Source organism: Ovis aries, chromosome 3, assembly GCF_016772045.2.
Source record: "Ovis aries strain OAR_USU_Benz2616 breed Rambouillet chromosome 3, ARS-UI_Ramb_v3.0, whole genome shotgun sequence".
Lineage (NCBI taxonomy): Eukaryota > Metazoa > Chordata > Mammalia > Artiodactyla > Bovidae > Ovis > Ovis aries.
This window is the reverse complement of record NC_056056.1, coordinates 6,118,883-6,141,513: the sequence shown is the minus strand read 5'-3', so window position 1 is coordinate 6,141,513 and position 22,631 is coordinate 6,118,883. Positions and strand designations below refer to the sequence as shown.

At 56.3% G+C, this 22,631-nt stretch overlaps 1 protein-coding gene across 2 annotated transcripts in view; it reads left to right on the top strand.

Moving 5' to 3' along the window:
- Positions 1-22,631, top strand: part of ASS1 (argininosuccinate synthase 1) — a 52,138-nt gene that overhangs the window by 2,226 nt on the left and 27,281 nt on the right. For both annotated transcript variants that reach the window (XM_042245529.1, XM_027966282.2), the window contains exons 2-8: positions 6,322-6,431; positions 8,604-8,672; positions 9,973-10,161; positions 16,620-16,676; positions 18,633-18,707; positions 21,902-21,972; positions 22,160-22,190. In XM_042245529.1, coding sequence (XP_042101463.1) covers positions 6,322-6,431; positions 8,604-8,672; positions 9,973-10,161; positions 16,620-16,676; positions 18,633-18,707; positions 21,902-21,972; positions 22,160-22,190 — 602 coding nt within the window. The remainder of the gene's footprint in view (positions 1-6,321; positions 6,432-8,603; positions 8,673-9,972; positions 10,162-16,619; positions 16,677-18,632; positions 18,708-21,901; positions 21,973-22,159; positions 22,191-22,631) is intronic.

The window sequence follows — 22,631 nt, the reverse complement described above, 5'->3', positions numbered from 1 at the left end:
CTGAAGTGGGTGGCTATGCCCTCCTTCAGGGGATCTTCCTGACCCTCTTATGTCTCAGGTCTCCATTGACAGGCAGGTTCCTTACCAATAGCGACACCTGGGAAGCCTACCCACATGTCCCGGGGCAGCCCCCCAAAGTTAGGAGGATGTGTACTGTTGAGAGGGGGTCCTGGGTCCATTCACTCACTGTCGGGGGAGTGACCCACTTGGTGCTGCCATTCTGGGGGCTCAGGAGTGGGGGTCCCTGCCCTCCTATCTTAGGTTCTGGTGGGGGAGGGAGACTGTCGGGGTGGGGGCTGCCCCAGGTGGAGCCAGCTGCATGGTTGTGCCAAGTAATACTGGCTCTGTTGAGTGCTCGAGAGTGAGTTGGTGAATCCTGCCCACTGAGCACCTAGATCCCAGGCCAGGCCTGGGGTGGGTAAAGGAGAGAGGCCCCCATTCAGCACACTCCTGAGCTCCCCTGAGTACCCACCTGTGCCCCAGTCAGCTGCCTGCTTCCCCTGGGCTTGTGTGGTCCCTTGGCTGGGATGGTAACTTGGGCCCAGGGCCCCAGGAACCTGACTTGGGGGTGGGGGACAGTCCCAGACTCACCTGCTATGCAAGCACTTTCCCAGCACCCCATCTCATCGTGGTCCTGTGAGTCCTGGGAGGCAAGCCAAGACTGTCAGATGCCTTCATCCGAAGGAACGCTGAGCACACAGCCTCTGAAGTGAGTGCCTTGCCTGTGGGCATCCACGTGGAGGGAGATAACCTCTCTGGAATTCAGGGTCTATGGCCCTGATTTTCTGAGGAAACACTTTGGGCAAAGTTGATCTTCCAGACTTTGGCTCCTTCTTGTGTGGCGTATGCCCTCCCCTGCCTTGAGATACGCCAGGTACCCAAAGGCATTTTAACAGAGTAGAATAAACAAATGAATGAGCTCACCTTTGCTCCAAAACCAAATGCTGTTTGGAGAGGGTTTGAGTGAGTGCCTGTCACCAGGGCCTCACCAGGTGAGGTCTCCTTAATCTTCCTACCTCCCACCTCCAGACATTCTTATCAAAACTGGAGTTTCAAACTTGCTAAGTCAAGGCATTCCCCGGTGACCCCTCTCCCTGGTGGAAGGAGTTTGCTGGAGCGCTGGTGGTATTCCCAAGAAAGCCCAGCATTCCTGAATCGATCCTCAGGCCCCAGGAATTTGCCGCTGACAGCCAGCTCCATATGTAGCCTAGAGCACGCTCAATGCCCTCAGCTCATCCATCAGATACAGAAATTGTTCCTCTGTGCCTCACCAAGGCTGTAGATGAAATGAGCTGAATCTGTCAACCGAACGTTCAGGCTGAATCCTGATAGCGGCACCTCCTGGTCAAAGTGTAGAATTGCAACCTGGCTCTATCAGACATGAATGAGGGCAGCCAGCCAAAGGGTTCAAGTTGCAATTCTGAAATGAGCAAACCCCTAAGTCAGAGAGGATTCTATGGCTTAGGTAGAACCAAAAATGTTTTTTAAACGTTTTTAAAAACTAATGAACCCAGCTCGACCGAGTTAGAATGTGAGGGAGGGGTTCCTGAGGAAGAGTCAGGTGGCTGTAGCCACGATATACAGAGAAAGAAAATTGGTGATTGGTGGTGATTCATGGGCTTCCCAGGTGGCTCAAGGCAGGATACATGGGTTTGATCCCTGGGTCGGGAAGATCCCTTGGAGAAGGAAATGGCAAGCCGCTCCAGTATTCTTGCCTGGAGAATCCCATGGGCAGAGGAGCCTAGTGGGGTATATTCCATGGAGTCTCAAAAGAGTCAGACGCGACTGAGTGTCTAGACAACAGACAAGTCAAGTGAAGAGGAGACAGTCTGTGGTCCCCTTGATGCCAGAGCATGTAGGACAGAGAGCAGCAAAGAGCAGGTGGTCTGCAGATGGCGTAGGTTTCCATCCCCCAGCACTGCCATATGCTAGCTTGAGACCTGGGCAAGTCTTATAATTTTCTGAGCCCCGGCTCACCATCTGTAAACAGGTGGTAATAATAGCCCCCACCTTGAAATGATGCCTGTGTGGCACTAAACATAGTAACTGCTCTGTCATCCTAGCTCTGATGCTGGAGAGCCACAAGAGTGTTCCTAGTGCTGAGCAACTGCCCTGGCTGGCCAGGCACATTCACTGGGAGCTGGCAGGATGGTTCTGGCCGGAGCCCTGGAGAATGCCCCCTGCCTTGTCAACTAAGGTCAAGCTGGCAGGCATCTTGGAATGAGGCCCCCTTCTTCACTTCCCAGGTGTCCCTCTTTGGCAGCCGGTTGGCTGGACTGGCCCCGGGAACCAGGGGCATGAGTGTTCTCAGCAGAGGTCGTGTGCCTGGGAGCTGGGGCACCTGCCCTGTGCCCTCCCTGGAGGCTGGGGCGACTGCGAGGCCGGAGCTGGGAGGATGGCTGAGTCCTCAGACTGGAAGCCCTGTGACCTGGGATGTCAGAACCAGGACTTTCAGGTGGTTGTGCTGATGGTGATACTGAGGCTTGGAGAGGGAGGGGCTTGCCCGACAGTGGTAGGAGAGTTCGGTGGGCATAAGCGTGGTGCCCGGCTCTGGGCTCTGGGCTCCTCTCGAAATCTTACCGAATTCACAGTTGCTCCATGGGGGGATGGGCTGTCCTTGCTCTCAGCTCCTGGACTCCAGGTCTGGAGAACCCAGCCACTGCTCTCTGCCCTAGTCTTTTCCACTCCTCCTCCCCTAAACCGAGGCCTTCTTGCTTGCTTGGCTTCCTTTAGTTTCTGCAGCAAGCGGGCTGCTGGGACCTCGCTGGTGGGGGAAGGGGAGAGCTTCAGCAGGAAGGCAAGAGCAAGACCAGTGTCAGATTGCATCATGCTCTCAGCCCACCTGCCCTGCTAATCTGTACACACGCAGGTCCAAACACGCCACACACACACACACACACACACGGTACACGCATGCAGTCTCAGGTACATGCTCCCAGGAAATGCAGGCACACTTGTGCACACATACACACACATCCCTGCATGCAGGCACGCGCTCCAGGGTGCACACATTCCATCACGAGGTTCAGACCCGGAGGCTGAGGCCCTCCGCCTGTGGCCTGGCCAGCAGAAGAGGCTCACGAGTTTCCGGATGAGAGTTTCCAGATGAGAGCATGCGCAGAATTCCAGACATGGAGGGGATTTTAACCCTCTATTTTTATAGGTGAGGAGCAAGCCTCCAGACAGCAAAATCAGCAGCCTTGTTCTGAGTGCTTGCCACCTGCCAGCCACTGAGAGATGGTCCTTGTCTCCACAGAGCTCACAGTGGGTGGCAGGGGCAGAGTGCATCGTGACTGCGCTGTGATGGGCCACCCTCGGGGGGCATGGCGCACGTGGGGGCAGGGGCCAGTCACTGAGGCAGAACCAGGCAGGCCCAGGTGGTCTGCCTCCATGAAGCCACCCCTCCCCTACTCTGGAGCCCATCCTCTGGCTCCAGGGCCTTTGGGGGTTGACAAAGCGGCAGTGACCCCTAGAAGCTGGGTGAGTTTTGGGCTCACATCACCTCTCCCTGTCACTCTGGGTTGTCTGGGCCACTGGCAGCTTCCCAGACCCCACACCTCATCCCAGGGATCCATGCCCTCCCCCACCCCACCCCAGAGAGGGTAGCCTTGTACTTTTGAGTCTAGCTGATCTGAGTTTGAATCTGGGCTCTGTCACTTAGCAGTCAAATGAGGCCTTGAGCACATTCTTTAACCCAAGCCTCAATTTCCCTATCTCTAAAATGGGATGACACAAATGGAGGCCGTCGCTTATAACGGACACATCCATTATCTTGATTGTGGTGGTGATTTCATGGGTGTAGGCTCACCAAAACTTACTAAATTGAACACTTTTAGCTATGTGCAATTTATAGTTAGAGCTGCAACATTACTCTCCTCACCCCAACCAGCCCCGTCGCACACAAGCACACAACTAGGAGATAGACAGGCGGCTCTGGGGGTCCTGAGTCTCCCTGCTCAGCGAGGCTGCCCAGAGGGGAGTCCAGGGGCTGGGTAGGCTGGGTTCACGGCCTCTGGTGTCACCCAGCCGCTGGGCCAAGACAGGTTCTGGAAATCTACTCTTTCAACCTCGGGCACTTCCAACCTTGAGTCCTTCCTGCCTCCCTCCCTCCTGATCCGCTGTTGCCAGGCTGCGGTTGCCATGGGTACATCTGCTGGCCCCACCCTGCCCAGGACTACCTGGGCAGGTGGTTGAATGAAGGGGAGAATCTTGGACATTTATCCATCAGAACTGCCTCCAACCTCACTGTTTGTGAGATATTTTCCCTTCCTAGTCCCAGGGGCAGGAAGAACATGTGAGCCCTGGGACTGGCTGGTGGGTGGTCTGGTGAGATGCCAGGGACTGCACATAGCATAGGGCTTCCCAGGTGGCTCAGATGGTAAAGAATCCGCCTACCAATGCATGAGACACAAGTTCGATCCCTGGATCGGGAAGATCCCCTGGAGCAGGAAATAGCACCCCCTTCCAGTATTCTTGCCTGGGAAATCCAATGGAAAGAGGAGCCTGGCGGGCCACAGTCCATGGGGTTCCAAAGATGTCATAACTAAGCAGCAGCTGCTGCAGTTCATAGGATGAATGCTCTTGCCGCCCCTCGGTTGGGCTGGGTTCTGCTGCAAAGGGCTGAGCAACCGCTTTGCCACCAAACCTCCAGGCCCCTTCAGGATGCAGGAGCCTGCATCCTTGGAAGCAAGGTGACACCCCTTCTGGGCTTACGTGGATCAAAGCAGAGGTATCCGCAGCCTTTCGCAATAGCATCTGTTAAGGACCCTGACCTTGGTCAGTCTTTAGTGTAAATGCTCCCACCAGAAACAAGCACGCTCCCCGCAAGTGCAAAAGCTGGGACCAGGTCCACAGAGGCTGGAACCAGGTGGCTTGGATCCAGATCTAGCCCTGCCACCTGCTGACCGTAGGACCTCAAGCAAGTGACCCCGCCTCTCTGACCCTCAGTCTCCTCTTCAGCAAAGCGGGCACATAGCAGCCTCTATGCTCAGGGCCACACGGGGAGTGCAAGGGAGGCAGGGCAAGCCCGAATGTAGCCCGAGGCTTCCGGGAGGGCCTTCTGGGCCAAAGGAACGGAGGCTGCAAAGGCAAGGAGTGAGGAGGCCTTGGTACCTTCTGGAAACTTCGGTTTAGCTGAGGAGAGGGAGGGATCGGTGGGGGCACACACCTGTCCTGCTGGGAAGGACGGATCCGTCATCTGTACACCCAATTGCCTTCTCCCTCTGGGCCTTGGAGTTATGAGTTATGGGCTTCCCAGGTGGCTCTAGTGGTAAAGAACCCACCTGCCATTGCAGGAGACGCAAGAGATGTGGGTTCGATCCCTGGGTTGGGAAGATAGCCTGGAATAGGAAATGGCAACCCACTCTAGTAATGTTGCCTGGAAAATCTCATGGACAGAGGAGCCTGGCGGGCAACAGTCCATGGGGTTGTGAAGAGTCAGATTCAACTGAACACGGACAGGGACAGACAGCTTCTGGGCCTTGGACCCCCTCTGCACAGGGGGAGGAAGCTGGTCTCCAAGCTCCTCCCAACTAATCTTTCTGGAGTTGAGTTCTCTCAGGTGTTGGGGGTGCAGGGCTTATGTTTCCCCTCTCAGAGGTAATTGTATTTGAAAAGAGCCAAAAACCCCTTTGTGTGAAGGTTTACTGGGCCCAGGTGGAAGAGGTCTGGGCGGGCAGGGCTCTGCCCCCAGCATCCTGTCCCCCATAGAGCCGAGAGGGCCCCCTGCCGCCTGGGAAGAGCTGAGGTTCTGGAGCCGGACACAGACGTGTGCTCTGCAACCTCGAGCTAGCCATCTGCCTCTCTGAGCTTCAGTTCTGCCTCCCCAGTGGCGGGCATGACGCCCACTTCCTGGGGTCTGAGTAGGGGTGCTGGGTGATCTGTATGAGGCTCCCAGGGCCATACCTTGCCTTGGCCCAGCTTAGCAAGGAGCTTAGCAAGGAGATGTGTGGGCCGTCTCCTGACGCTGCGACCTTGGCATTCCGACCTCAGTCCCAACAGCTCAGTCTTTTGTCTTCTTCTCCAGCTGGTGGGGGATTGGCTACATGCCTCCCCCTGCCAGGCCCCAGCGTGATCTGTGGGGATGTTCGGGGTCAGGGTCCCCCAGGGGGAATGGGGAGCGGGGGGAAAGAGGTGTGGCCGAATGAAGGGTCAGCTCCTCAGGGCTCCTGATGACAGGTGAACATCCTGTTCTGAACCCCATGGCAGCCTGTCCAGGGGATAAGGGTACCCAAGGCCAGGAGGGAGCTGCTGGGAGGGGTTGGCAGGCGGGGTGTGGGGGCTGGCTCTGGGTCACTCACATTCCTTCTCATCTCCCTCCAGTCGCGATGTCCGGCAAAGGCTCCGTGGTTCTGGCCTACAGTGGGGGTCTGGACACGTCCTGCATCCTCGTGTGGCTGAAGGAGCAAGGCTATGACGTCATTGCCTACCTGGTGAGGGGGCGCCCGGCGTGTCTTTCTACCTGTTGGTCCTGCTGCCTACCTGCCCGCTGTTACTAATCCAAGCCTGCCCCCTCACCCAAGCCTGTCTTAAACTGTAGGGAAATTCTTGTTTACTGTCTCTTTCTATCTGTTAGGTGAGCTCCTTTGATGTCCCCCAGGTCTGTGATGTGCCCCCCAGAGCATAAAGGAGGTTGGCTCTCCATGCACTCACTGAAGCAGGGGCAGGGGGCACCAGGAGTGAGTGTGGTGGAGCTGCTAAGCCACCCTGCCCAGGGAGGGACCAGGGGCTTAGCTTGGGTCTGCTGAAGACCATGGAAAGTCACATAAACTTTCCCTTTCTTGCAGCCCTCAGTAATTCAGCAAAGATCTAGGCTCCTACATGGGCTAAGCTAGATGATTAGAGATCACCTAATTCTGGAACAGCAAATAGGCCACAGGCCATAGGTAATAGATTAACTAAGATGCCACTCCCCCATCCAGGGTCCATGGCAGATATCCCTAATCAAACCAGCTTCACTTCTGATAAACCTGGACATAACCTCTGAGTCTTTCTCCATAAGACTGGCAAATTCTAGAAATCTAGCTTAGGCCAAACAAAACCAAAAATAAACAACAACAAAAGAAGAAAACCAACATAATTCAGTTTTTCATATAACCAAGAAGGCCAGGGTAAGATAGCTTCAGGCAAGGCTGAATCCAGGTGCTTATCCAGATTTGCCTCCATCTTGGCTTGGCGTCAGTCTTGGCCTCTCCACAGGGCAGGCAAGGCTCTCATCATCCCCTAGTCTTCTGAGAGAAAGGACTCTCCCCAGAGGCTCTGATGGAAAGGCCAAGGGAACACTCATTCACTGGGCCGAGTGCCTGCCCACCACTCATTTGCCAGTATGGCTGTCCCTTGGAGGCTTGTCCCTATAGTGAGCAGGAAACATTTGCTCTCATCCACCCCTGTGCGTGGGCGTCCCAGGTGGCGCTAGTGGTAAGAACTTGCCTGCCAATGCAGGAGGTGTAAGAGATGAAGGTTCGATCGCTGGGTTGGGAAGATCCCCTGGAGAATGGCATGGCGACCCACTCGTGTTCTTGCCTGGAGAACTCCATGGACAGAGGAGCCTAGCGGGCTACAGTCCATGTGGTCTCTGAAGTGACTTGGCACTCATATGCATCCCTGTAGAAAGAGGTCCCAGGAGAGAAGGTTCTGTTCCCAGAGGAAGTGAGGAGGGGGCACTGGACAGGAGAAGTTCGTTCTTGTCAAGAATGGTTTGCAGCTAAAGTCAGTCTACCACTGGTAACAGTGCCGACCCCGCGCCTCTCCAGTGGAGGGCGAGGGTGAGGCCCAGGGAGGGGAAGTGTCTGGCCCACAGCCCCCTGCGGAGAGCAAGCGATGACTCTGAGTGAACACAAAGAGCCTGGAGTGTGTGCTTCGCGCCATGGTGGCACCGATGGGTGGTCCGGACCCCAGACTATCACCAGGCAGATTTAAAAGCTGAGCGTCCTCAGAAAAAGCCCCTGCAGCTGGACTCTGGGAACACTCCGGAATCTGCTGAGCAGAGTCCAGGGTCAAGGTCTGGGCAGGAGGCCGCAGTGTAGCCAGCAGAAAACATGCCTGTGTCTAGACGGGGCTGTCGGAACCAGAGGTCAGGCTCCAGCAAGGGGACAGCCGGGCGCTCCTAGCCTGGGCCTCTGCTTCCCGCCGGCTCTGGTGCCCAGGGCAATCAAGTTGCTGCACTTGGCTGGGGCAGTGAGCAGGGAATTGGGCAGCTGCTGACAAGCCAACCTTTGTACTGGCTTTGGGGGAATTTCGGGAAAAGATTGATGGGTCCAAAGGCAGTTTTAGACCTTCAATGCAGTGACAGCGAATGTTGCAACCCCACAGCCCAGGTGCACAGGGCCAGATTCAGCCTGTCTAGCTCCTTGAAACTGCTTTGCAGAGCCTCAGGCAGCTCCAAGGAGTACAGCGTCCCCAGACCCTGGTTCTTGTCCTTTCTCCTTCCTACTGTGACCTCAGCCATCCAAAGAAAACCACCTTCATCTGTAGACAGTTGTGTGTGAAAGACACCTGCCCAGGACTCACCCTCGGGTGGAGAGGGTGGGGTCGGGGGGTGACGTTCTTCTCAGCTCTTCTTTCTGCCCCTGGGCTGATGGGTCCTCTCTGCGTCTGCTTGTCAGGCCAACATCGGCCAGAAGGAAGACTTTGAGGAAGCCAGGAAGAAGGCACTGAAGCTTGGGGCCAAAAAGGTACCAAGTGCGGGCAGGGTTGGGGGCTGGAAATGGGATCTGACATGTTGGGGTCAGCTGTGGGGGTCCTTGTCCCAGGGCTCCTTGCTTCCTATGCCCCTTCCAGTTGGTCCTCTTGCTTCCAAGAGTATGAGGTCAATTCCTTCGGCTTTTGGTATGAGGGCTTCCCTTGTGGATCAGCTGGTAAAGAATCTGCCTGCAATGCAGGAGACCTGGGCTCGATCCCTGGGTCGGGAAGATCCCCTGGAGAAGGGAAAGGCTGCCCACTCCAGTGTTCTGGCCTGGAGAATTCCATGGACTCTATAGGCCCTGGGGCCACAAACAGCCAGACACAACTGAGTGACTCCTACTTCCACTTTGCTGTGTGAACCGTCTGGTTTCTCCTAGCCTCTCTTCCACCCCATCACCTCCCCGTCCCACCTTCCCACCCGTCTACATCTTCCTCATCCATCCATTCACCTGCCCACCCCTCATCCAGCTACCTGTCCACCCACCCATCCTTCCATCCACTTAACAGTATCAGTGAGCAGCCCATAAGATGAACTTAGCTGTCATAGTCCCTGCTCACATAAGCTCACAGTACAAGGGAAACAGTATCTGTGAAGCGCAATAAAACTCACATCAGAAGCTGTCCAGTTCACAGTGTCAGATACAAGTTTTCCATAATTCTAGTTTTTTTTACTGGAAAGCTTGAGTTTTATCACTGGCAACAAATACTCAGTTTTCCTTGAAGTGACAGGGTCACTTCATTTTCATGCAAATCGTGGCCAAAAACCCAAGTCTGAATTGGCCTTGTTTTATCTGTCAGTCTTTCATTCAGGTACGAATGATGGTTTATGAGAAGAGTGGCTAATTTAGCTAGTAACTCACTCGGGCGTGCAGCAGAAATGCTTCGTGTGTATATCACATTTTGTATTCAAGAGTTGGGGCTTGATTGCTGGCTCAGTGGCAAAGAATCCACCAGCGACTCAGGAGACACAGGTTCAATCCCTGGGTCAGGAAGACGCCCTGGAGGAGGGCGTGGCAACCCACTTTAGGATTCTTGCCTGGAAAATCCCATGGACAGCGTAACCTGGTGGGCTGTAGTCTATAGGGTCACAGAGTCGGACACAGCTGAAGTGACAGCATGCACTCAAGAGTCGAGATTTAACAAAAGTGAATCATTTTCTACTGCATTTTCAAGACCACCCTTAAGCATCTGTTAGCCGCGTCTGCCTTAGACGCAGGCCATTGGAGACTCTGTCTTCTGACAGTGCCCTGTCCTTGCCAAGGCTCCCTCCCATGGGCTGCTCTCCTGTAGGTGTTCATTGAAGACATCAGCAAGGAGTTTGTGGAGGAGTTCATCTGGCCGGCCATCCAGTCCAGCGCACTGTACGAGGACCGATACCTCCTGGGCACTTCTCTCGCCAGGCCCTGCATCGCCCGCAAGCAGGTGGAGATAGCCCAGCGAGAAGGAGCCAAGTATGTGTCTCACGGCGCCACAGGAAAGGTGAGGCCAGGGTTTGTGGCTGGGGAGGGTGAGGATGCAGGGGCCTGCCAGGGGGACGTGGACAGCCGGGCCTGATGGGTGGTCCTCGAGCAGTTGTTAGTTCTCCCCCAGAACAGTCTGCTGTGCCATGGACTGGCCCGCCCAGCATGACTAAGGGGACTATGTGGACAGACTGGCCCATCCACTCTAAGAGGAATGTTTCCAGCAGCAAGTCAGGGACAGCTCCACTCTGCGCCCCAAGTGTGTGTCTCCCATGTTCCCGCTGTGGTAGAAGCCATGTCACCCCATTTTTGCAAACCTGCCTCTGAGGCTCAGGCTCATCTTTTTCTTTTTTCTTGCCTAGTATTAGTTATTTCAGAACTATTATAAAAGATGAAAAACCATCAAATATCCATAAATAGGGGGTTGGCTGCATAAATAACACAATGGTTTGCAATATAGTCATGAAAAGGAGCGAGCGTGATCACCCAGAATGCATATAGTAAGTGAAAAAAGGCAGGGTGCACAATTGTATGATGCCATATACTACATTTTGCATAAGAAAGAAATACTGGGAAGCTACATGGAAACTCTCCACAGTGAGTGGAAGGGGCAGGAATGGAATAGATGTCTCTGTTGTGTTTGTTTGTTTGTTTGTTTTTTTGGCTGCGCTGGGTCTTCATTGCAGAGCGAGGGCTTAGTTGGCTGCAGCATGTGGGATCTTAGTTCCCCAACCAGGGATGGAACCTGAGTCCCCTGCATTGCCAGGCGGATTCTTAACCACCAGGGAAATCCCTCTTAATAACGTGTTGCATAGATCTGATTTTGAAAACTTCAAGGTTGAATTTAAAAGATAAAATTCACTAAGCCATCTATCTCGAGAAACTGAATGCAGATGGAAAGAAATGAAACTACTGTGTGTCCAGTCTGTGACGTCATCACACAGAAGAAAGAAGTATTCCAGTGTGAGCTCAGCACATAATATTCCACTGAACAGTAGGCTATGTTCTGAGGTGGACATCTGGCCACGGTCACAGTGGGAGTCGCTGTGCAACGCGGTGGACAGGAGGCCACCCGTTCCCAGAGGGCTTGAGTCCCAGCTGTGTGACCCTGAGTAAGGCCCTTGCCTTTCCTGAGCCTCAGTTTCTTCACTTGCAAAGTGGAGAGGAGACCCTGTCTTTGTTTCCAGGGCAACCGCATTACAGACTGTGCGGTGTAAACACCAGGAATGGAGCCTCTCTGGAGGCCAGAAGTCCAAAACCAAGGTGTTGGCAGCCTGAAGGTGCTAGGGAAGGGTTCCAGGCTCTCCCCCGGCGTCCTTGGCTTGTGGGTGCACCACCCCAGGCCTCCATCTCCACGGGCCATCTCCTTGGGCGTCTTCACATTTGTCTTCCCCGTACATGTCTGGTTCTGTGTCCAAATTTCTCCTTTATCCCAGGACACCAGTCATACCCACCCTAATGACCTCATCTTAACTGGATGATATCCGTAAGACTCTATTTCCAAATAAGGTCCTGTTCTGAAGGGCTGGGCTGGGGGGGGGGGGGCGGTTAGGGCTTCACCATACTTTTTTCTTTCTTTCTACCTTTTGTGGGGACATAGTTCAATCTGAGATACACCTTCTCCTTCCGGCCCTTGTGTGCAGGAGGGTGGACAGAAGGGGGACCCTGGGGGTATAAAACAGGAAAAGACCTCAGCACTGTGTCCCGCAGGTGACAGACTCAAGAAACAAAATTCCTAACCATGCCGACGGCCTTTGGACAGTGTTACTGGAGACTCTGGGGCTTCCCTAGTAGCTCAGGTGGTAAAGCGTCCGCCTGCAATGCAGGAGACCCAGGTTCGATCCCTGGGTCAGGAAGATCTCCTGGAGAAGGAAATGGCAGCCCACTCCAATATTCTTGCCTGGAGAATCCCATGGACAGAGGAGCCTGGTGGGCTGCAGTCCCTGGGGTGGACTGAGCGACTAACACCCACACACACTGGAGACTCGAGCTCTCAGCGGACACACCGCCAACAAGGATGGGGTGCTCCAGCACACACGTCCTGATCAGACGCGGCCCCCGACCCGAGGCAGTGCAGGGTGGAGGGGGCAGGCCCTGGCTCAGTGTGACAGTGAGTCACACTCAGATTATGATGGACGAGGCGCTGTTCTGGGGTGGCCTTGCCGAGCAGCCTAGGACTTCCCTGGTAGCTCAGACGGTAAAGCGTCTGCCTACAATGCGGGAGACCCGGGTTCGATCCCTGGATTGGGAAGATCCGCTGGAGAAGGAAACAGCAATCTACTCCAGTACTGTTGCCTGGAAAATCCCATGGGCAGAGGAGCCTGGTAGGCTATAGTCTATGGGGTCGCAAAGAGTCGGACACGACTGAGCGACTTCATTTTTATTTTGCCAAACAGCGCCCCCACCAGGCGGCGCCGGCTCGTGTGTCTGGAAGCTCACTCGTTCGCCTGGTGCTCAGTCAGCAAGCTTGTGCGGCAGTCTGTGAAGGGTGCGGTGCGCGCCAGGCTCCTCTGTCCATGGGGTTTCTCCAGGCAAGAAATACTGGAGTGGATTGCCGTTTCCTCTTCCAGGGGATCTCCCCGACCCAGGGATCAAACCCAGGGCTCTTGCACCGCAGGTGGCTTCTTTACCACTGAGACACCAGGGAAACCCACCAAAGAAGCTTAGGTTCATTGTCTTTAAAATAAGGCCAATTTTATTTTAAGAGAGTCTGCGGCATTTCCAACTTTTCTAAGTTCAACGGTGCCATGGTGGTGGGGCCTGGAAGCGTTACGTGTTGGGGACGAGGTTGGCAGATGAACTCGTTAGCACTGTGCCACCTGGGAAGCCATTCCCAGCTACCTGTGAGCTAGTCTGGCGGGCTACTGTCCATAGGGTCACAAAGAGTCAGACGCTACTGAAGAGGGACATGGCAGCCCACTCCAGTATTGCCTGGGAAATCGCATGGACAGAGGAGCCTGGTGGGCTACAGTCAATGGGGTTGCGAAGAGCCAGACATAATTGAGCACGTAAGCCCACAGGCGGAAAGAGGCCAGCACTTGTGTGCGTTTCTCCATTTGGACACAAGAGGGCACCAGAGGCTCAGGTTTGCGGCCTTCCTGGGCTAACCCTGCAGGGAACCTGTTTCCCTCTGGTACTGCAGGGCTTGGGTTCTGAGAATACTGTCTGCGGTAGTTTTGTGGCCTCTGGAGATCTGGGGACGGTCCTGCAGTTCAGTGTCCATTAGAGAGTCAGATTTGAAACATCACTGGGGGCTCCAAGACCAGCAGCTAGGCCACAGGGAACAGGGGGCCCTGTCTGCCCTCCACCCCAACATCTCCCATTTCTTCTGGGGGTTGATGGGCATGACTTACTCCCATGCCTTGGTTTCCCCTTGTTTACATGACCTGGGAAAGCCCCCAGCAGCCTCTGAAGACAGCTGCCTACAAGAGGAAAGAGATTGGGGAAGAGCAGGGAGGCCTGGAGGGTTCCACAGGATGCCAGGCGTGAGACGGGGTTGCTGGGGAGAGAGGGGCCACCCACCTGCAGGGGCTGGTGGTCTGTTTGCCAGCCCCCTGCCCCAGGACGGGGGGTATCATGACTTGAACACATGAGATGAGCATCCAGAGTGAGCGATGCAGCCGCAGAAGGCTGGCAACCCAGAGTCAGATCCACATGGGACAGTTGAGCCAGAACTTTCTGCAAGTTGGGCAGTGGAGAGACCCAGGGCCTCGGGGCCCTCATTCCAGCCTCTCTCATGCACTGGCTCACTGACTCCGCCCACTGAACCCTTACCCAGCACTGGCTTTCCTCCATGCCCTGGAATGTCCATATGGACAAAGCCAGTTCAGTCGTGTCCGACTCTGACCCCATGGACTGTAGCCCACCAGGCTCCCTGTCCGTGGAATTCTCCAGGCAAGAATACTGGAGTGGGTTGCCATGCTCTCGTCCAGGGGATCTTCCTAACCCAGGGATCGAACCTGCATCTCTTGTGTTGGTGGGCGGGTTCTTTATCACTAGCACCGCCTGGGAAGCTCGTATCGGGGACTAACCCAGCAAGGGGTAATGGTGGCCCTGAGGCATCAGAGGGAACAGGAGTCAGCAGTGATGTCAGGCAGGAAGGGCACCCCAGGCTGCAGGAACAGCTTGTGCAAAGACCCGGAGGCCCGAGATGGCTTCCCTGCCCAGGCCCAGCCCACGTGGCACCTGGTGCAGAGAGGGCTGGGGCCCGCCCCTTCACAGCCCTTCGGGGACTCTGATCCCTCCCCGCCAGAGGGCTGCATGGGAGCTGGGGTGGCCCTTCCTGAGCCTCTTCCCTCCCTCCCTCCCCTGGTTTTGGAAGAGGGGCCTGGGAATAGGAGCCGCAGGGCCGTGGGCAGCAGTTTTGTAGACAGCGCCATCTGTGTGGCTCGTCCAGGAGCAGATGGGAGGGCCCCGTGCAGTCCCCAAGGGCACACCTGCACTTGCGCACGTGTGTCCGCGCGTGGACACATGGCGGGTGTGCAGGATGTGATATACCTCCCCCCTCGGCCCCCTGGAACCTGCCAGGGCCTCCCTGGGGCTGGGGGTCCTGGAGTTAGGAAGGGGAAGGACTGGACAGGTCTCAGAGCCTGTCTGGGACAGAGTTTTCAACTCTGGCTCCTGCGAGGGCATCTGGCTCGGGAACAGATGGGTGTCCCCTCGGCGATCCTGTTAGGCAGACCCCAGCCAGACATGCCGGTCCAGGGAAGCACAAGCCACCATTGTGCTGGGGAAACCTGAAGCCCTAGAGGAATAATCACCATGATATGCAACACTGGACCATATGCTTTCCGAGTCTAAAGTAAGCCTGCCTCTAATCAAGTACCACCGCCGCCGCTCCAGGAACTGCAGCCCACTGGCCCTTGAGCAGGCGTTACCACCTGTGCCTCAGTTTCCCCATCCATGTTGTTATTCGATGTTCAGTCTCTCAGTCGTGTCCAACTGTTTGCAACCCCATGGACTGCAGCACGCCAGGCTTCCCTGTCCTTCACTCTCTCCCCGAGTTTGCTCAAATTTACATCCTTTGAGTCAGTGATGCCATCCAACCATCTCATCCTCTGAGATGGGGATAAAAATGGGGCGCTGCCATGTAAGGATTTGCGGAGTTGTGTATGGAGCTCAGCCCCGTGACCTGACGGTGAGCTGTCAGGGTGGGATTGGTGCCTTCTGGCTGTGTGTCCCTGGACAAGTGGCTCCACCTCTCTGAGCCTGAATCACTTCATCTGCAAAACAGGGTTAAAAACCCCCCACTGGTGCCAGGTGGCTCTCCCGTGGAAAAGCCAGCACAAAGTAGGCCCTCACTGGAGGGACCAGACGGAGGCCAATGGGGACGGCTGGTCTGGCCCAGCCCATGGGCCCGGGGAGCGATCAGAGAGGAGCAGCCTCGGCTCCTGGCTCCGAGGAGAGGGGCTGAAACCAGTATTTCCGCGTCGCCTGACAAGACTCTGGAAAATAACATGTTATTCCCGCCGCTGCCTGGCTGCGCCCGTGCAGTTTTCACAGTAGGCGAGAGGTCCCTCTGTTATTTCCACAGTGCTTAAGCCTCCCTCCAGGCCGCCGAGTTGATGGGGGGCAGGCGGGTGGCTGGAAGCCATTGTCTCCAGGGCTGGCGGGCTGGGCCCTCTCCTCCTCCCCTCGAGGGCGTAGACCACTCACCCGAGGGGGATGGGGGCAATGGGGCCCCCATGCTCCTGCTTGGGCTGGGCTCTGTGCCCTTGGACAAGCCCCTCCTACCTCTGGACCAGTTTGTGCAGAGAAGCAAAGGGCCTCGGTGGTCATCCGCATCCAACCCCTCCCCCAAACAGCTACTGTGTAGACGAGATACCCGAGGCTCACAGAGGACACGGGGCTCCCAGTTCAGTGGACACAATGTCATGAAACCCCCAGAAATGAGCTCGATCTTAGGGCCAGTGAGGCCAGGTAGGAAGAGGCTGAGGCCTGGGCAGCCCCAGGGAGGCTGCCTGAGGTCTCAGCGGAGCCAGGCCTCCAGCCCCGCAGGTATATGCGCCGCCCCCCCCCCACCCCCCAGAGAGTGGACATACATGATGACCCATGTGCGAGGCCTGTCGCGTTCCCAGGCACACCCACCTGTGCCTGTGCACGCCATGGCCTACAGCCCCCACCGGCCACGGCGCACCCTCACACCGGTGCACACAGAGGTTCCGATCGTCGCGTCTCAGTCGCACCATCACGTGGGCATCTTGTGCGTATACATCCTGCATGTTCGAGTCCCCTCACAGCTCGGCTCTGCACTCAGGGAGACCTGGGTTCGAGTCCAGGGCAGAAAGCGTGCTCCAAGAAAGCCCAGTGTTCATCTTTTAGACGGCTTGGTAGCACCCGGTTCAGGAGGGGAGAGCCTGTGCGGGACAGGAGCACCCAGGGGGCACCGTCGAAGGTCGCCCGGCACTGCCTCTGCCCTGAACCCTCCCAACCAGTCCCCATTCTGTGGCTCCTGAAACCCCCTGTTGTATGTTTCAGGGGAACGACCAGATCCGGTTTGAGCTCACCTGCTACTCGCTGGCCCCCCAGATCAAGGTAGGATGTTGCTTCTCTCCTCTAAAAGGGTAGGTGCTGGTAGCTGAGGCCCAGGGTGGGGAGAACAGGGCATGGGGCTCACTGGGAGGTTCCCCAGACAGGGGCCTTGTGGCGGGTGGTGCCCTTCTTCCATGGAGCACTCCCTCCACTTACCCCAGCTGCAGGGGACAGCACTCTGTCCCTGACCATTCGTCCTTCCTGAAGAGGCTGCCCCGGCATCTGGGTGGGTCAGGCACTGGACGGAAAGATGGGGCCACCCTTCCAGCAGCATCCTTGCGGGTCCACGCCTACCTTCCCACGTGCGGACTAGGACCATTCTGGGCTGATTTCAGGGCTGCTCACAGCCCTCCACCCCGGCGGGAGCCGCCCAGCTCAGGCCCCCTCCTTCTCCGCTGCCTGAACCAGACTCCGGGTTCTTGGATTCCTTCCTGGGAGGGGGAAAAGCAGGCCCAGGCCTCTGGGCATCTAGTGAACAGAGCCCAGAGCAGAGCTTCACTGCGCGCTGCAAACGCGAGTCCCAGGGTGATTATTTCGATTTTTCTAGTGGCCCCGTCAAAAAACCAAGATGAAAAACAACAGGTAATGTCATTTTAATGATACGTTTTATTGAACCTTGTATATCCAAAATGGTGTCATTCAACGTTATCGATGTTGAAATAGTTTACATTCTTTCCGTACAAAGTCTTTAAGAGCCGCTGTGTGCTCTCCACTTAGAACCGGGACCAGTCACAGTTCAGGCCTCCGAGGCCATGTGTGGCCCCTGGCTCCCACTTTGGACAGTGTGGGTGGGCGTGGCTCCAAGCTTCTTTGCGGCCACTTCCAGCTAAAGCTACAAAAGATGTGCCCTTCCCAAGTCCGCAAGGGGCCCTAAGGGCTTTCATTTTTTTCTTTTAAGTGGAACCTCTTTCTCTGTCCCTTTAACCAATCAGCCAGCAGCTGCTTAGGGGGTGAGAGTGGCCCAGAGGTGAGCAGTCGTAAGCTCTAGTGATCTGCTTTGACCCCAAACACCAGGAGGCAGAGAAGCCCCCCAAACAGAAGCTGCGTGTTGATGCTGCAGGCGTGTGGGCCTGGGCCCTGGCCTGACCCCGACTCTCTGTTCCCACAGCAACTTGGGGGGTCAGGGTGTCTGGTTTCTGGGTCTTTGTCTGCAGAAGCCAAGCCCAGGGGTGGAATGGGGCTTGGTAATGGGGCCCCAAGCTGGTCTCTGGGAACCAGGATGAGGCCAGAGGGTGCTCCGCCCAGGCTCTGCTCATTCCAGGACTTGGGTGGGGGGCACAGCCACCCCAGCCCCACCAGCACCCCCAGCCTAGAAATCAAACCAGCTTCTCCATCTAGATGACACCTCCCCACCCTCAGTTGAGCAGAGGCCTGGCTGGCTTCAAGGCTGAGTAGGGGCTCTTCTTGGGCGACCTGTCCCTGACCCTCCACCCCCAGGCTGGTAGGATGAGTTCTGTGCCTCCACTCATGCTCCAGTTCCCTTCCTTTCCCCCACCCAGAGCAGCCCTGGGGGTGGGGGGTGGGAGGGTGGCAGGAGGGGGGTGGGTCGGAGGATGTGCTTGAGCCCCCGCAGGGCCAGGCTGGGTGGCTTTAGTCACCAGGAGCAGGGGGCGCCCTGGACCTCTGGACAGGAGTGCATCGAGAAACTTGAGGCTTGTCTGGTTCAAACCCTCACGTCTCAGTTGGGGAGACTGAGATCCAGAAGGGCAGGGACCTGCCTGGGGACACGCAGCCATTCTGCCATGGAACTCAAGCTTTCTCCAAAACCACCCTCTGGGATGGCAGGCTATGTCCTTCCCCTGCCTAAGGGGGTCCCCTGCCCACCGACCTTCCTGTGGGCTACACTGATCCCCCCACCCAGGCTACCGGTGGACCCTCAGGCCCCTTATCAGAGAAGGTGGCTCTGCAGCTTCAGCGCCTGGAGGAATCAGCAGGCCTGACTCCTTGTCTCGTGTCCAGGTCATCGCTCCCTGGAGGATGCCCGAGTTCTATAACCGCTTCCAGGGCCGCAACGATCTGATGGAGTACGCGAAGGTAAGGCCGGACTCTGCCATCACCCCGGCCCTCGTCCACTGCCCCCCCAGGCATGTCCCTCCAGAGGTTCGAGACTGGGGCTGGTACCCGTGCCTGGGGACCAAACCTCAGCCCTGGTGCCCTCCCCCAGCACCTGTTCCCTGGGCCAGCCCCACAGAACTAACTGTGGTCCTCGCCAGGACTGAGCATCTCTCAGGTCACCCCGCCCCCCACCCCACCCCAGGCTACCCAGCGGGAGGACACCAGTGCCCCTCCGTTTCCCGCTCAGATTGGCACCTCTGCGGTGTGTGTCACTCAGACGGGGCTGTGAGCGAGGCTGTTCTCTGCCCCTAATTACCTGACTAATTGTCCCCGGTGCTTTCGCAGGAACAAGTAGGTGCTCCGAGGGCCAGAGGCAGACAAAGGCTTCTGCAGCACCAGCCCTTTTTGAAGTACAAGTTGCAAGAAAACAGATTAGAAGTTTTGCATCAAGATCCTTAGCCACTCCCCAGGGTACCTTTCTTTTTAGCGACTCGGTGGCAGCGCTTGACAAACAGCCTCAATCAATCAGACAGGGGAAAGCAACCTGGTGCACGCACCAGAAAATTGCTCGGGTTTTTAAATAGCAGTCGCCAGGGCTGGCTGTGAGCTCTCGCTGCAGCCAAGGTGCCGCGTGGCGGGGGACGCGGCGGGGACCCAGCCCTGCCCCTACCGTCAGCATCCCATTAAGACCTGGAGAGCTCCGAGGAGAGATCTCCTCGACCATCTGTTGTTTTATTATTAAAAGGGGAGTTTACAAGAGCAAGCCCATATGTTGCCAAACAAATTTCCAAATAGCAGAGCTATTAAGGGAACGGGGTTAGAGGCTTTCTTCCCCTCCTTGGTCTCCTTGAGGATACAGAATCTGAAGCACGTTTTATCTTGAAGAATAATGAATCTGGAGCCCCGGCCCATCCCTGTTCTCACGCCAGCAGTCGTGGTTGGAGAAAGGGCTGACCCGTAATGCTGTCCTTCGTTTCTGTGAAGCTCCCAAGCAGAAGCAGCTCCTGGGTTTTGCCAGAATTTCTGAAATCATTGTTTGTCCCAAGGTTCTTGGCTCAGCTTCTGTCTTAAATAACCTTTTAAACAGGAAAGTTTGCCCTGGCGAGAGAGTCTGGGTCGCCACCACTGAGCCTCCCTCAGAGGCTGGTATCAGAATCGAGCTCTGAAAAATCTGACCACGTTCTAGAATGATGGCCGTGTCTCTGCACCCGGGAGTGACCGGAATAATTGAGCAGCAGCCAGACTCTGTCCAAAACTCAGAGCCACGCAGCTGCTTCAGCTGAGACAAAAATCAATGGGGCTTTGAAAAAGCCCCGCTTTTGAGACCCGTTAAGTCACCCAGGCCACAAGGTGCTGTAGGGAGACTCATGGCAAACATGCATTTGTATCACTCTCCATCTCCCCCCACCCAAATCCATCATCCAACGGGAAAACCACTCAGAATCACCCCATCCTTATCACTGTCACCATAATTCTTTTAAAGCCAACATGCAAGGTCGGGTCCGGAAAGCGGGGCGTCGTCTGTGTACACGCAAGAGGCAGTTTTGTTTTTTGTTGGCAGTTGTATCCAGAGTTTCCGGGGTGTGGGTGTGTGTGTTGGCGGGGAGCTCAGGACAGAGAAGGGAAGGGAAACAAGCCTCTTTGGTTGAGGGCCTGTGTTTGGCATTTGTGTGTGTCTCCCTGCCGAGGAAGGGTTGCCGGTCCTGTTCTTCTCTCTTTGCTCCAGCAGAGCCCCAGTGGGAGAGAGAAAAGGCAAGAGTGGTTCCAAACCACCCCCCAGAAGAAAGGCTCCAAGGAACCTGCCCACTGGCTCTCTCAGCCCCCAGCCCGGGGAGCTGAAATCTCCTCTGCGGGGATTTCAGCCCAGTTGGCACAGACAGGGTCCTGGTCCCCACACCGGGCCTTCTCTGCCTGGAGACAGAACAGGGCGAGCATGTGGTTTTGACTCTGGGCGCCTCTGCAGGGCAAGGAGCCCCCGACATAGATCAGCCTCGAAGTGAAGTGTTCCGTTCACCCGTGTGGTCTCCACTGAAGAGGATGCAGATTTTAGAGCGGATGTGGGCTGTTGCTTTAAAAACGGAGTTTCTTGGTAAAACTGGAAAAAATATCCAGAAGGTTTAATCTATTTTGAAATTTTAAGGTGGTGATGAAGGAAACAGCAGGTCCCTGGAGGAAGCCTCTAGAATCTTAGTTGTGGGTATGAGCTGAGCCAGGGCAGAGAGCTGTCCGGAAAGATGGGGTACTGCTAGTGGAGACTGGTGGGACCCACCTGGGCGAGGTGCTGAAAAGGGGGGCCTAGGAGGCAGAGCGGAAGTCTTGCTGATTTATAGGGGCTGGGCTAGGCTGGCGTAGCTGTCTTCTGTAGCTGGTGTACCCAGGAGAAGCAAGCAGGATGGTATCCTGTGCTGGATCCAACCAGGTGTCAGCCTGGGTGGCAAGGGACAGCTCAGGAAGCAAAGATGTCTTTAATACCAAAGACCTTCAATGCGTCACCCACAGCCTTTCAGGCCCAGGGTCTCCGGGGGGTCTCCCCCTAAACAAAGAATTGGATCATTTGGGAAGCAAAGCGTCATCAGATGGAGGGTTACTCCTCTTCAGGGCTGCAGGGTGGTGCACGTGGTGACCACAGGCAGAGAGGAGACGTGGGCCCAGGGAGTGCCCAGCCGCACCCTGGGAACAAGTGTCCTGAACCAGAGGCTCCCGTGGGCGCCTCTTGCTTCCTTGGGTGAGCATTAAGCACCCCCGTGGGTGCGCATGCCTTGGTCGAAATCCACAGTGAAAACTGGGTCCATGCCACCTCCCAGCTCATAGGGTGGCGGTCCACGGACGGTGCTGGGAAACCCTCAGCACCTGACGTGTGGGCTCAGAATCTTCTGGAAGAAACCTCCAAGGTCAGCATGCACTCCACAGCATCTCGGACACTAGGTCTTAGAGTCTCTCTACCTGGGGGTGTTCAAAAATGGGGCCATCACTCCCCAGGCCAGCCTGGGGTGGGGAGAAGGAGACTGTGGGGGCAGGGGGCGGTCCAGGGTCTTGTTGGCCTGGGAGCCAGAGTTTGGGGGTGTCTTTGACTTTGAAAGGAAACCGAGGCAGGCAGGCCTGACTCTCATGTCCTTCAAGCTGCCTTGTGCCGACACTGTCTTACCTGTGTTGTCTTAACCTCTTACCTGCAGCAACATGGAATCCCCGTCCCAGTCACCCCCAAGAACCCGTGGAGCATGGATGAGAACCTGATGCATATCAGGTAAGACGGACCTGCCTGTCCACCGCTCCTCCAGGCCTCGGGGAGCACCCACCCGTCTGGGTCATGATGGGCCCTCATGGACGGAGCCCGGCGGCCTCAGGGAGGGCAGACCGCCTCTTGTTGGTGTGTCCCTCTGTTCCTCCTGCACTGACCCCCCTCCTCTGTCTTCCTTCTTTCTCCCCTGCAGCTACGAGGCTGGAATCCTGGAGAACCCCAAGGTAATCCCCCGTTCCCCCGAGCCCAGTCTTTTGGTTTTGGCTGCTCCATGCCGACACGGTCTGGTGTGTTTGTAGCCTAATTTGAAATTTCACGGGGGGCCGGGCATGGGGCTGGGGCTGAGCCCTGCCTGTGTTCCCTGACCCTCCCCACCAGGCCCCCTGTCGCCTGCCCACTCCTCACTGCGTTTTTTCAGATCCTCCCCCCTCCCCGGCGCTCTTTTTTTTTTCTTAATTGCTGCCATGATGAATAGGGGAAGGAAATATTTCAGGGAACGGAGAGTGCGATTGTGAGACAATAAAGAAGCAATTAGGCAGATGAGACACTTGTGGGAGGGCCCAGTCTGTGCCCACCAGCTCTCGGGCTGCCTCGGCCGCTGCCACAGGGGGAGATGGCACAGATCGGAGCCTCAAGACCCGTTTGTCTGGGCCTGGGCTCCGCAC